Genomic DNA, 13,719 nt, shown 5'->3' with positions numbered 1-13,719 from the left:
CGGTGCCAGGGCAGTCCAGCAACCTCAGTAAACCATTACAAGGAGTGCTTTCACTCTGACTCACAGACTCTCCAGTACAGTTTGGTCAGATGAATGTACCCTTGTGCACAGGTACAAACAGCAGAGTGTCCACACGTTTGCAGGAGAAAATGGAGCCCTAACTTCAGTAAGCTCCAGTCTTTTCCTGTGGCACATTAAGTAAATACACACAGACTGGAAAAAAACCAAATCGAGGAATAAATCATGGGGCATCAAAGAAAGTCCTATTCCGGTGGGAAAAGATTGTGTTTTAACAATCGAACAAAAGCTGTCAGAACAACTATTATGATATGAATATATATGAGTATATATAAATATTATAAACCCTAGTGTATATATATATATATATATATATATATATATATATATATATATATATATATATATATATATATATATATATATATATATATATGTCTAAATATGAATTAATATTTATTAATATTAATATATAAATGTCTAAATATTACAATTTTTACCATGTGTGAAGATGTAAAAGATTAGTAAAGTGTCCACCATACAAGACTTTCTGAATTAGCTGTTACTATAAAAACCATAACATTGTCATGTCAATGCGAGAATGAACCACATTTCCCAAAACACAGGATGACCTGCAAAGCAAACATGGCTGCCACTGACTACAGCTCACAGCCTTTACAGTCTCTCACAATTATGTTCAACCACCGAGTGATTGCACCTACCTGGACTCAATAACTCATACAGTATTTAAGCACCCTCATTAAACATTCACATTGTGAAGTGTACACTCGTGTTATCACCAAGACTTATAGCCATCTGATAGCCACCCTGATTCTCTATTATTTTTCTAGTTTTGTTTTTGCTTGCATTAGTTTATGCTGTTTTATCCCTGATCACCACCTGCTTCTTGACTCTGTTTCTATTCTGTGTGAGATAACGTCTTTGTTTTGACTACTATGTTAAATAAATTCTTGTATATCTGCACTTGTGTCTGTACCTGCCAGCAAATTACACCTTCTGACCAATCAGAAGTAGGAACTCAAGACTAAGTATTTAGTACTAAAAAAATAAAAACTAATTTATTTTATACTCTTTACCTACTTTACCTACTTTGACAAATCTGGTAGCAGTACTAAGAAACCCAAGCCATTTAAAAGCAAAAAAAAACTCTTGGACAGAGGATGTCAAGACAGATAAGATGGAATGTCTCAACTTCTCCTATTCTAACCACTACCTTATATCCAACTAAACAGAACTCAGGATGTCCTGTCACAAGAATCTAACACTGGCATTTCTTGGGCTCAGCAGACCAAATTGTTGCAACTTGAAACTGGAGTAGGGACGTTTTTTCATCTTCCATTTACACACATCCTCATATCTCCCCCCTGTCTCTTTCTCTTTTATCTCATCAAGCTTGATGTTTAGAGAGCAAACACATCTCTGTCCTCCTCCTAAGGTACTGACATAAGGAGTGTTTACCATGAGGGAGGAATAATGGAATAATCTGCCTGGAAAGATAAATAACATTCACGTTATCACCTTTCCCACATTCAACCTCCTCCTAAAATGAGCCAATAAACTGCTCTCTGCACAGTTCAAGCATTAACTCATTGTTGCTTTGCATCAGTCAAAGCGTAATGGCAGCTTACCCTATTAACCAGAAGCTATGACACTCAGAGAGTGCACATGAATAAACATGTCCACTGCTTCCACCACAGTTAGAATGCGTATTTTATGCTAATGATGTTTTCTTATACGACGTTCCAGTTCCCTGCTGTCAGGAAGGGCCCAGGACAGAAGGAAGAGATGAGACAAAGAAGACAAGAAAATGCAAATAGACACAAACATGCTCAGAAATTCTCTTTGGTGTTTAAAAATAGGAAATAGATGGACTGGATGGGTGCTTTTGTTATTTCAGCTTCATGTCTTTGTCTGCCTGAATACATGATTGTGATTGCAAGGAAGGTTTGTATTCAAAACGTAGTTCTAGTTAGTATAATCTCTATTAAAATTAATGCACTGCCTACAAACAATTGTAACATACAGAAACATTTACATACAGAGGGAGAAAATAATCGCAAAGTTTCCTAATGACATTACTTAACTAAATGGAATATTTTGTCATGTTTTGCTAAATAGGTTAAGGTACTTGTAAAGTTACTTTCGATGAATCAGAGGAGGTAACGTTAAAATGAGAAATGTAACAAAAAACTAAATATGTTTGCGCAACATGATTTTCTTTGCCCACATGTCGTGCATTAGAATGATATGATGCACACCTAGCCATGGATTATCCCATTACTTACACATCAGAGCTGTTGAATTCTGAGCTCTGATTGGTCAGAACAAAGTACTTTTCTGTAATAAAGCTGGCTATAATTCACATCATTGGTTTTAATAATTTATTAAGGCATTGTTTCTTTAACACCTCGCACTGGATTGGCAGACACTCCTTGTAAACAGATTTAAAAAAACAAACTGTTGATTGGTTGGTATACTCTGAGTTTATTTAGTATTTTGGGAAGGAGTCTCCAGTGTGAGCATTTTGTAAAAGTCAAAGTAAAAGTCGAAACCTTATGTTTTGAGACATGTATAGTCTTCTTTGTAACACGACAAGCTTCTTATGTTTGTTGTATGCGAGAAAGTTTGGTGAGGGAATGCCTGTTTTCGGGTGCTTTGACCTAAACAGTAAAAAAGAGCTAAATAGTATTGTGAACGTTCCACAACATTAAGCATATCTATAAACAGTTTACTACTCACTTAGTTCAGAGATGCTGCCTACGCAGGTAGCTAGTAGTGACTGCTCCAGAGTGCGCAGTTCGAGCTGCGCGTATGCATCCTCTCTACTCTCCACTCCGGCCTGCTGGCCCTCGGTATAGGGACTGAAATATGCTGGCAGGGACAGTACACCTACAGAGAAACAAATAAAGGGAAATTATAAGTGCATACATTTACTTCATTCATTTATGATGCAAAATATGGCTGACCTACATGAGATTTATTTAGTGTAGTGCCACACTCTTTCTTCATAATCCCCAACCGTACACCAGTGCCATTAACTTTTACTGCTGGATTTATACACAGTGAGTAATGCAGTCATTGCCTTTATTGCCAAATGCATAAACTATGTTTTATTGTCTCTTTCATAAAGGCTCTGAATGGAAGAAAATAGGGTGCAACCAGTCTAGACAAGTTTTTAGTTATCATGAGCTGTGTGCAATTTCACTGGAACTGAGATGAGCCAGTTCTGATTTGGCAGTGGAACACTGAACTGATGAAACAAACTGATAAAATAAAACACAAACGTGTCCTTTAACTGAAATTTCAGGTTCAATAATTATCTACAAGCTAACGATATTTGTATGTTTTCGTTTCTTTTCTTTTTCACACGGGAGAAAAAAAAAGGTTATTTTCTGACAGTTGTTTTACTTTATATATTACGTGTACAATAAAAACAGCGTTGCCATGGTCGTGTTTTAATGCAAATGGAGCCGCATTTGGGAAAAGTTTCAGTACAATTTTTCACTAGTTTAAATCAAATTCAAAATGAATCAGGTGTATGAAAGTGTAAATACAGAAAATGGATCTATGATGTACACAACCATTTCTGTTTCGAGAAATATAGTAAAGATTGGAAGATGGAAAAGGTTTTTATGTGTGGGGGGGAATGTCTTTGGCATGTTTCGGATATTTCTGTGTGGCTCGTAAAACCTTCCAACAACGAATAAAAGGCCTCTTTAAGATACCGCCTCAGTGGTAACCTAATAGTAATGGTGCAGTGTAATACCTTTTTTTATTATAAAGTTCCAGGTGACTTGATCTTAATTCACACAAGCAAAAATCTATGCAGGATTAGTAGAGAAAGAAAACAGGGCAAAACAGCTCGCTCAGTGTGTGGTTTTCTACATAACGTAAACTGAAAGATTATAAAAATGATATTGCTTTTAAGCAACCAGTCCTATTTGCTCCAAATAATGAGATCACAGCATTTCAACATCATGGTAAGCTGAGAAGAACTGAACGGAACAGTGTTCATTTGTATAAGCAATTGCCACACAATTGTATGGTTTATGTAACATGGACTGAACCCAAGCAAACTCATAAGAGTCTTGTTTGCCAAACATGTTTTTATTATTTTCACATGGACACTATAACCAAACACAGGGTCATAAATCAGATGAACCCGCCTGCCTCCATATTGTTTCTCCAGAGTATAATCTTAGCTAACACCTACTTATACAAAGCAGTGACCTCTACTTCCTCTAAAAACAGCTCAGTTCTGTGGGTTTCTCATAAACACTAGTGTTCTACCATTTACTTAAATCATACAGCTGTGATATAGACAGATCCATTCCCACAGTCCAGTGATGGGACTTTCCCCAGTATGTGCTGAATTTTGTCTAACTGGAAAGACTAGGCTTCTGATTGTCCTTGCAGCTACACCCTGGGCATCGCTAAACCAGAATGAAGTGTACTGCAATCCTCTGCCAAGATCAATGATTGCATAATAGCAAGGCCATCTTTCATTACAGCAAAGTCTATACTGTAGAACAATACCTTTATATAAATCATCCTATAATCCTACAGTTCCAAAACCTCAGCGATCTCCTGCCTTGAGATCCGTCTGCTGCTGTAAGAGCACTACACGCTGTGGTGTACTTTTAACCCTCTCAGAATTGCTCTCTGTGCATCCCGGTGTGACTGAAAACACACACTTTCCTTCTATAGAACACACCCTATGAATTCAGCCCATTATGTTTACGAGTCGTTTCTGTATTTACTCCAGCGTGGTCTAAAAAAGTGCGGCTTCCTGTCTGCTTTTCATGTGGACGACCCGAGTTAAGCTCAGACACAGGGTAGGATTAAAAGCTTTGCACAAAAATCGGCTCAGTCCCACTGAGAGGAAAATTCGGTTCTATTGCACTGCACATCCATGACAAACCTTTTCTTTGGCTGTTAGTATAGATGGTACTGCCAAGCTAAAGGAAACAGGCTGGGAACTCTCACCAAGCAGCAAAAACAACGCAATATTATAAAAACCCCAGGCATGATTTATTAGTAAGTATGCCTAAGAAAGCCTGAAAAAGGCTGAATGTAAGTAAAGCACATTTCCACTCACTTGCCCAAGCGTTCTGCAGCACCACATAGATAAAGCTCTGTATAAACCTTATTGCATCGAGTGCAGATCCTGAGAAATGATACTACACAGAAAATATTAGGGTGGACCCAGTTTTCCAAAAGAAACCTTTTCAGTTTGGAATACATAAATAAATACCCACTAGAGTGATGAGGAAAATCAGCAGTCTAAAAACCCAGGGTCATAAATTCCACGAGACGGGGATAAACGTTAGCTTACGGCAAACAGTGTCTTTACATTCTCCAAAAGTCAACATGATTTACACTCATAACGTGGCATTTATAGCTAAGCACTATACCATGGTTTATAGCACTACTGCCAAGTTCTATTCAAAGAAATAGCATTGCTTTTTACTTTCATAACATTAACAGAACATGCAATAGGCAGGTGTGCAAATATGACTCAACCACAAAGCATGAAAAAGTGAAAGTCTATGTTATGAATATCTTGGAAAGTCGTAAATAAACCGATTTTTGAACTGTTTGAACTGTTCCATAACAAAGTTCCATACTTTGTATTAATAATTGGTTTTATAACAAAGCACAAAATTCTTCAAAAGGTTTAAGAATAGAGGCTTTTATGCTTCACTGTATCCCATTTTTTTTTCTAATTGACTTCACAATGTATTTGTTGATGTGAGTTATAACAGGAACTAACTTGTCCTTTTGACATTCCATGACATTTAAGTGCAACAATTAACAGATTAAAAAAAGCATCTGACAGCGCTTTTATTCCTCACTAACCAAATATCTGATCTTATTTAATAAATATCCTTGCTGAAAGTTATATCTAAAAAATAAAACCTGTAACAAACATTTATTTACACAGTTGGAAGTTGAAAAAAAAATGTATAATTGTTAATAATGTGTAATGATCAGTCTAATGCTATATATACAGTATAATGCTTTATACTGCTTGAGAAAATGTGTCATGTCCTATTAATAACATTGTGTTTCTTCAGAATAGCTGTATATAGAAACATTAAAATAGCACATATCAAGTGTGAGGGTATAGAATGCCTTTCTCTTGCAGTTTACACAACTGTTAATGAGAAACACACTGCCTCAATTAAAAGCACATTGGCGAAGTCCATACACACAGAGATTCAATTAGTAGTAGAGCTTTTACAAAAGATCAGAATCTGTGTGGCCACCAGGGCCAGCATGAAAATCAACCCATGACCAATTTGTATAGTTGCACAGGGTATGACCTTTAACTGTGTGTCTACAAGCGGAGAGAACATTGCCGAGGTATTTGCTTCTATTCACTTATTTCACAATGGAATGGTTTCCTTTATGGCCTATTCACAACCTTGTCCTGGCCTCAGATTCTTCCTATATACACAAACACTATATTCTCAAAAGACTAAGCTTACAGCAACATTATTATTCATTCAGTTAAGTACTGAATCTGTGTTAATGCTACTGCCATAAAATGAATAGAACATTCATGGCTCTGTATTAAACCAGAAAAATAACATGTGGGTGACATGTGTGACAAACTAGTGAAATCTAACTGCAAATGTTCCTAATACATTTACACTGTAGAAGCACCACCTAAACAGACTGACCATAGAATTACATGCAGTGCTGTTAAATTGTTAAATCTGATTGGTTAAAAAGTGTTGATTAATTGTATGTAATAGGATAATTCACAAAAAAACCCAACAACTGAGAATCACTTTGGAAATGCAATTTTTTAAAATATAAAAAACAAATAGGATGCAAGCACATCCTATGAGGTGATAAAATAGGTGATAGATGTTGCGTAACAAAGTAACTATACAGAAATCAAATGTGCATGTTTGTGCATGTTAACAATGTTTATTCTCAATTTTGTTGTATAAAAGGGCATTATTCAGTTTAGGATGTGCTGTTATTAGAACCTTATCGATGGTATCAAAAAAGTAAGATTAACTAACTTCCATATTGGGCTGTATGACATTAACCTATTGTTGATTATTTACCTTCAAACTACTTACCTTTATTTTATTTTACCCCTTACTTGCATTACACAAGTAAAAGTCTCCAAAACTGATCTTCGAAGCAGCTTAAATTTGTCACAGTGCCTTAAAAAAGAATATCATTAAAAAAAAACCTTTTCACTGTTTGCTCTGGGAGCTTGCTGGCAGGATGAATATCTTTGGAACATCCAGTAATAGAGAGCATCTCCCGTGAGTCCACACCCTCCCTGCTGTCTGCTTTTCCCATACCCTGCTTACTGTTTGTGACAAAAACAAACCAGCAGATATTAACTCTTTGGTCCCTCTCAACATTGCCGATTGTTTTTGAATTCGATTTTCACAAAAAAAAAAAAAAACAAATATTTTTAGCATAGAAAATGAAAATGTTTGTGTCCTGTAATACTTATTTAAGGTCCCTTTTTTTGTTTGTTTTTTGTTTTACAGTACCCTGGCTTGCTGTCTTAGCAATCACTCACACCACATGCTGTACACTGTGCATTCTTGGTGTGTAATTAGTCTGGCAGGAGTGTTATGTTTGGTCTAACATGTGCCTCTTGTTCCTGAATGTATCAGTGGGTGTTAAGTGCAAGGTCTTGCTCCTGTAAGACCCAGGAGGCCACTCAGCACTTAAATCTGATTGTTGTTGGGTTTTTTTTCGGAAAGCCACCTGCCTGTGTGTGAAAATAAAATTGTTCATTCATCAGGCCAAGCCCAAACGCCTCACAGCCTGATCTGTCACACAGGACCTGTCTTTATGAAACTGATTATTCAGATTATGGATAAGACACCCGGCCATGATCTCCTCCCACATCAGCAGCAGGCACAATGTAATTCACCCTTCAGATGCTGACCATCATTCTGACAAGTAGCCCAATCTACAGGCATCCGAAAGCACCTGATTTCGAGCTGTTTACTAATGCATATGCTAACACCATGCTGTTTTGAACTGGAACGTGATCACTGATAGACAGGCTCTCCAAAGCAATAAGAGAAGGCAACTGAGTGCTTACACCCTCTTCAACTCTCCAATCAAAGATAGTGACAAGAGGCTCATTTACAGCCAAGCAGGAATGTCAAGTGATAACTTTAAAATGAACAACTGTGGCCGTAGGTGAGGTGGTGGGCCTTTTAGCAGGAGGTAAAAATAAAACAGTGTTTATCTAGCTCGACTTAATGAGTGCAGCCCTTATCATCAGCAAGTCAGCCAGCAGGTTCTGCTCTCTTCACAAGTGCCCTTCACACTAATTAATCATAGTAAAGACTTGAGTGATGACCGGAAAGGTTCTGCTCAGCGTTCTACAGCACCTCAGTGGACTATAATTAAAACTTTGGTGATGATGGTCATCTCAGGATTACCAACATCACCTCTGGATTGCTTTTAGTTTAGTTTAAAATTAGAAATGTAATATGTGTATAGCTGCTTTGTCACAAGGTCCTTTGTTAAAAGCATAGTGGGAATAAAACTCAATTGAAAATAAGTCGGGGACAGTAATAGACACTGAATAGCAGTTGTTATTTTACCCATACCCTCAAATGTGTCTTTTTAAAAACAAAGATGATGTTTATAAAAAGGTTTATGAAAATATAAAAACATGGAAACAGGAATTTCTTTGGTTTATTTTGAAGGCTATTATGTGTTTTAAATGTGATCATCTGCCAATATCTTTTGTTTAACTGTATGTATTATAAAAACAAAGCTACAGGTCATCATAAAACAAGAAATGGCATTACTTAATACACATAATAAACACAATACGTCTGATTCAATTAGTCATCACGTGAACACAAAGCATGATTTATAAACAAAAATGTCGACTCTTTCGAGATTTGAGTAAATATGTAATATCAAACTACAACCATCATAACTTGCACGTCTTTGGAAACAAGCAGCTTTTGTACAGGTTAGTGAGAAATGTAACACTATTACACACCGTATGTGCTGATTGAAAGCTCTGGTGTGCTGGTGTTTGTATGGGTTTTTTAAACTTTCAGTGTGGTGGGAATATTTGCTCGCTTTTTCCTCTCTCAGGACAGAGGGACCTTTTTGTTTGAATTGAAGCCCAGCTTCCCTTCTCCACTACGTAACCTTTACAATTAGGAGAGAAACCACAAACTGGCCTCAGATCAGCTGTGAAGGAAAACATCCACCAGCCACCCTACACTGTGTGAGATGTAGCACGCTGGGTTGAGAACACTGAGCTAGTCTCCCCTGGAGCATATCGTGCCCGTTAAATGAAGACGGCCACAATTGCACCGCTGTTCAGTGGGTTCGGAGTGATGGGGTTAAGGCAGTGCTGACCAACCAATACCACAGCCTCAGATAGAAACTGAGCATAGGGACATGTATGTGTTTCTTCTATGTGTAGAGTGTAAAAGAGGAGTGTCTGAAAACAACCTCACTAAAAATAGCATTAATTGAATCTGGCGTGTTTTTTTCCCACCTTAACTTGTGAGTCAAACAGCATCTTTATTGTTTCCTCTATTTTAGCTCATACGGTCAATTTCCAGTGACACAGAACAGGTTCTGCTGTAGATTTTGCTCTTCTCTAAAACACTTCAAGCCGAAGAAACATCTTTACAAACTGCTGTAATCAGAAAGACCGTTCTATGCTCCCCCTAGGACTGTATTCACAGTGTGATCATACTTTCAGCACAGTTAATATTGTATAACTTCACTGCTCTACAACTGTATGCTGTAGTGATTTAGAAACAGTTAAACCAGAACCCAGAACGAGGTCTCTTTTGAGTCTGCTTCCTCTCCGTTTCTTCCACATCTTTGATCCGAGGTTTTCTGGCCACTATTGCATCTGGCTTACTCATTCCGAATCCAAATCTACATCCTGATTTCTATTACCCAAACCACAGTTTTCTCCTATTTTGACGAAAACAAGCAGCATAGACACTAAACTGTATATGAGAGGAGCTGCTGATTCATGCAACAAAAGATTTCACAATAACAGAATTTTAATGAATAACTGAATATATAAAAGTTAAGAAATCTCCAAATGATCAAACGAGTATACCGGTATTGAGAAATGACTGCTGAAATACTGATTTCCAAGAATTGTTGGCATGTCTATCCTTCATTCTATAGTGGAAACCTAGTAGAAGGCAATGTCCCAAACCCCACTTTCCTGGCACTGTGTCTGTCATACCCAAGCCAATTATTCTCTGTCTAATATACTGCCTGTAATTACAAAGACCCTTTCTTCCCCCAAATGATTTCCTTGCATCTCATTAATACTTTTACCTGCTTGACACCCATAAAATTATGGGTGTCAATCTCTATTAATATTCTCTCATATTAATCTCTACTCAGAGATCATCTGAGTAAATTGGCAAAGAGCAGATAGAATTGTTTAAGGGTTGCATGCACATTGAAATTTTTTTTCTAAAAGGAAAAGATAAACACCTCCGACCATGACACATTGACTCAAACATGGTATCATGGTTTCCAACCCTCAGGTTACAGAAGCGTACAGATGTGAAAAACACTGCTTCATGACCTTTAACCCTCACACCTTCATGAGACACCCAATCTCCCTTACGCCTCTGCAGTCATCAGTAGGAAATATTGAGCTTGAGGACTCTGGAGGAACAAAAGCTTCTTTGTTGTAGCCCACCCCACTTTTTACTCAGCGTTATTTTCCCCTGTGTGCCACACCAGACATGTGTTCAGCACTAGCCTCTAAATGTGGGTTTTTCTAATTCAGACAACATGTTCAATTTCTATTGAGACATCCAAATACTTTAATTATGCTGGAAATGCCGAGTAGAACAATTATCAATGAATGATCACCTCACTGCCAGTGGAAATGTTTACTTTGAGCTTAACCCCATTCCTGATCTCAAATCCTTCAGCTATTAGCATTTCTTTCAACTGGGAATTAGAGTATAATGACCAACTGTAACAAATTCAGCTTAGTCTGAATTCTACTGTCAATATGCCAGTCTGCTTGAATCTCAATAGCATGTCCCTACAGGAGGACTTTTAGGACAAACATTATTTAGATGCCATGCTGATCAAGATCTAGAGGGCATGTCTGCACAAGGGACAGAATGCTGCTTCTGTTTCTCTTTTTTTACTCCAGGAAGGAAAACGAGCCATGCAAACATCCCAGTCAGGCCTATTAACTGCCTGTTTGAATGTCTTCCTCTTGAGGAAAGAGACACCTGTCCCAGAATTCCACAACTCTACAAGGCATTGTTTGCATCACTGAGTTTTTCGTTGTCCCTCCCCCATGGACTCAGCTGCTGTTTAAGTACAGGTGCCTTAAAAACTTTTCTTTAAAACACAAACAGCTATGAACAGAGTCCCATCCCCATGTCCCTCCCCTTCCTCCTCAGTGTAAACACAACACTGTCATTCAGATTCCAGCACTGAACCACACCCCTTTCAAAGATGCATTGGCAGCACAGAAACTCTCTAGAGAGGATCAGACCAGTGCAAACTGGTTTGAAACAAACAGGGGAAGAACAAATTGTGGATATTAAAGATTATGGATAAGATCCATAACATAAAAAAAAATGGCCTATTGATCACAGAACAATGTAGCATCCGTCAACCCTTTTCACCCCAAAGGCACAGTGCATCAGGGAATGACAGCAAGCAGCAGGCCTGAAGGCAACAGGAAGCCTTTGGCCCAGCAGCCCCAGGGACCACCCACAGGAACCCTATTCAGACATGCAGACCAGATGGAAAAAGCAAAAAAAAAAAAAAAAGGAATTAGGGAGGGACTGCTCGGTGCTTCACCTAAAAACCTCTCCATCTGCCCTCTCAAAAACACTTTAAAAGCAGGCCTCATGGAGACACACAGGCCTGTGAAATCCTGAGACATTTAGACATTTTTAGATGACTGTAATGTAGGCATTTCCTGACCAGTGCTGGTTGAGGAAAAGGTCAAACATTTTTTTATTCTTGCTCAGGCAAAAATGCAATGGTGACTAAATAATGGATGACAGATTGCTACTGTTTAAAATTAAGATTCTCTCTGAAGATATTTAACTGCCATTTTTCATGAGAAGAAAAGAGTAACATCTTCGAATGGCTAAACGCTCCAAGGTGTTTCTACTTCCCTGATTGCACGGCAACTGCTACATGCAGTTCTTCCTGTGGCTTTCAGACCACCACCCAAACAAAACTAAAAATGGATATGTGACATCCATCTATTATCCTCACCACCAGCTCCTGTGCATACAGCCAGTTCTCAGGGTCAAATTTGTCTTCATTGCCTTGTCAGTGTCCTCACAGGACGGCATAGCCAGACACCCTCCCATTAGCAGCGGACTCCCCGCTCTTAAATAAACACCAGACTTCTCCGTATAGAACCACAAGCACAGCCTGGTGCCTACTGACTTTCAAACAACTGAGTGTCCTTGCTCTCTTACAATTCCTTGAAGTCTGTTTTGTTTTGTTTTTTAACAAGGATGGGGTCCAACATCATCCTATTTTTGCTTGAAATAATTCTCATAATGAGTCGGCTTAGCATTTGCATGGAAGAAGCTTATTTTATTCCATGGCAGTATACTGTGATAATGAGGCAGTGTGAAAGAATGAGCAAGTTTCAGCATCTCATGTGCGTCATGCTTTCCTCCATTGAATTTGAAGCGTAGGGAGGTGATAATTGTTTTTCTCTCACCACTATTTCGGGAGGAGGTAGGTATTCTGACAGCCAGACTGACAGCGTTGGGACCCACTAGCTGGTACAAAATCTGCAAATGCATGAGAATTATCTACAGGAATTCTCAGCTTGGCTTCAGAGAACAAGGACAGTTTATTTTTCCCCTACTTCCCGTGTTGAAGGATTGCTTCCCAAATCATTTTGCTACAGAAAAACACTCTAAAAGTTCTTTTTGTCTCTGCTTTCCCATGTTAAAGTCTCCTTGTGGTCACTCCATCCATGAACCACTAACCAAGATCTCCGGTACACTCACACGGGGAACATTCGGATGTGTGTTTCAGGCCAGGACAGAAGAGTTTTGGATGCTCTGCCTTAGTTGCAAAATCTCAGCACACTGCACCCATCAATTTTACTGCCTACTCCAAGTGCGTATTACAAAACTATTGCTGCCATTCTTTTACAAAGAAGTAGCACTGATTCAGACTCTGTTACATGAATGGTAGTAATTAATTTCCCCTTTGTTAAGGAAACAATTCGATTTTTCACAATTCCCTCTACCAATACACTCTACCATGTCAATAAACCCATAGTATGACTCTTAGGTGTCTCAGCATTTCACACCTATTAAATAAATTCGATAAATTGCTGTAAAAAAAAAAAAATAAAACTCTTAAAAGAAAAAGAATTATGCATTGCTGAATAAACTCGGGCTCCATGTCAATCTCGAAAAAAGACCCAATTTGGTCTTCCAGCTGTTATAGACTCGCTCTCTGAGATGATGGCAATTCAAGACTTGTATATGGACAGAGGCTGAGGTTTAGGTTTGGCAACACTTCTGTGCTCCATGGAGTTTCACCAGGATGAGAAATGCTTAGTAGAGAGGCTTTTCTCAGACTTAAATACTGTTTTTGCGTTTGAGAGACAGAGAAATAAAACACATGGCAAAGGACATAGATCATGATAGTGCACAAAACAATATT

The 13,719-nt window shown here is 38.2% G+C and overlaps 1 protein-coding gene across 1 annotated transcript in view; it reads right to left on the bottom strand.

Moving 5' to 3' along the window:
• The window catches only part of abtb2b (ankyrin repeat and BTB (POZ) domain containing 2b), a 42,222-nt gene that overhangs the window by 16,598 nt on the left and 11,905 nt on the right, over positions 1–13,719 (bottom strand). Inside the window, exon 2 of the mRNA XM_046858865.1 lies at positions 2,779–2,928. Within this exon, the coding sequence (XP_046714821.1) occupies positions 2,779–2,928 (150 nt within the window). The remainder of the gene's footprint in view (positions 1–2,778; positions 2,929–13,719) is intronic.

Source organism: Silurus meridionalis, chromosome 10 (assembly GCF_014805685.1).
Source record: "Silurus meridionalis isolate SWU-2019-XX chromosome 10, ASM1480568v1, whole genome shotgun sequence".
Taxonomy (NCBI): Eukaryota; Metazoa; Chordata; class Actinopteri; order Siluriformes; family Siluridae; genus Silurus; species Silurus meridionalis.
The sequence above is the reverse complement of the archived record's forward strand: the minus strand, read 5'-3'. Positions and strand labels throughout refer to the sequence as shown.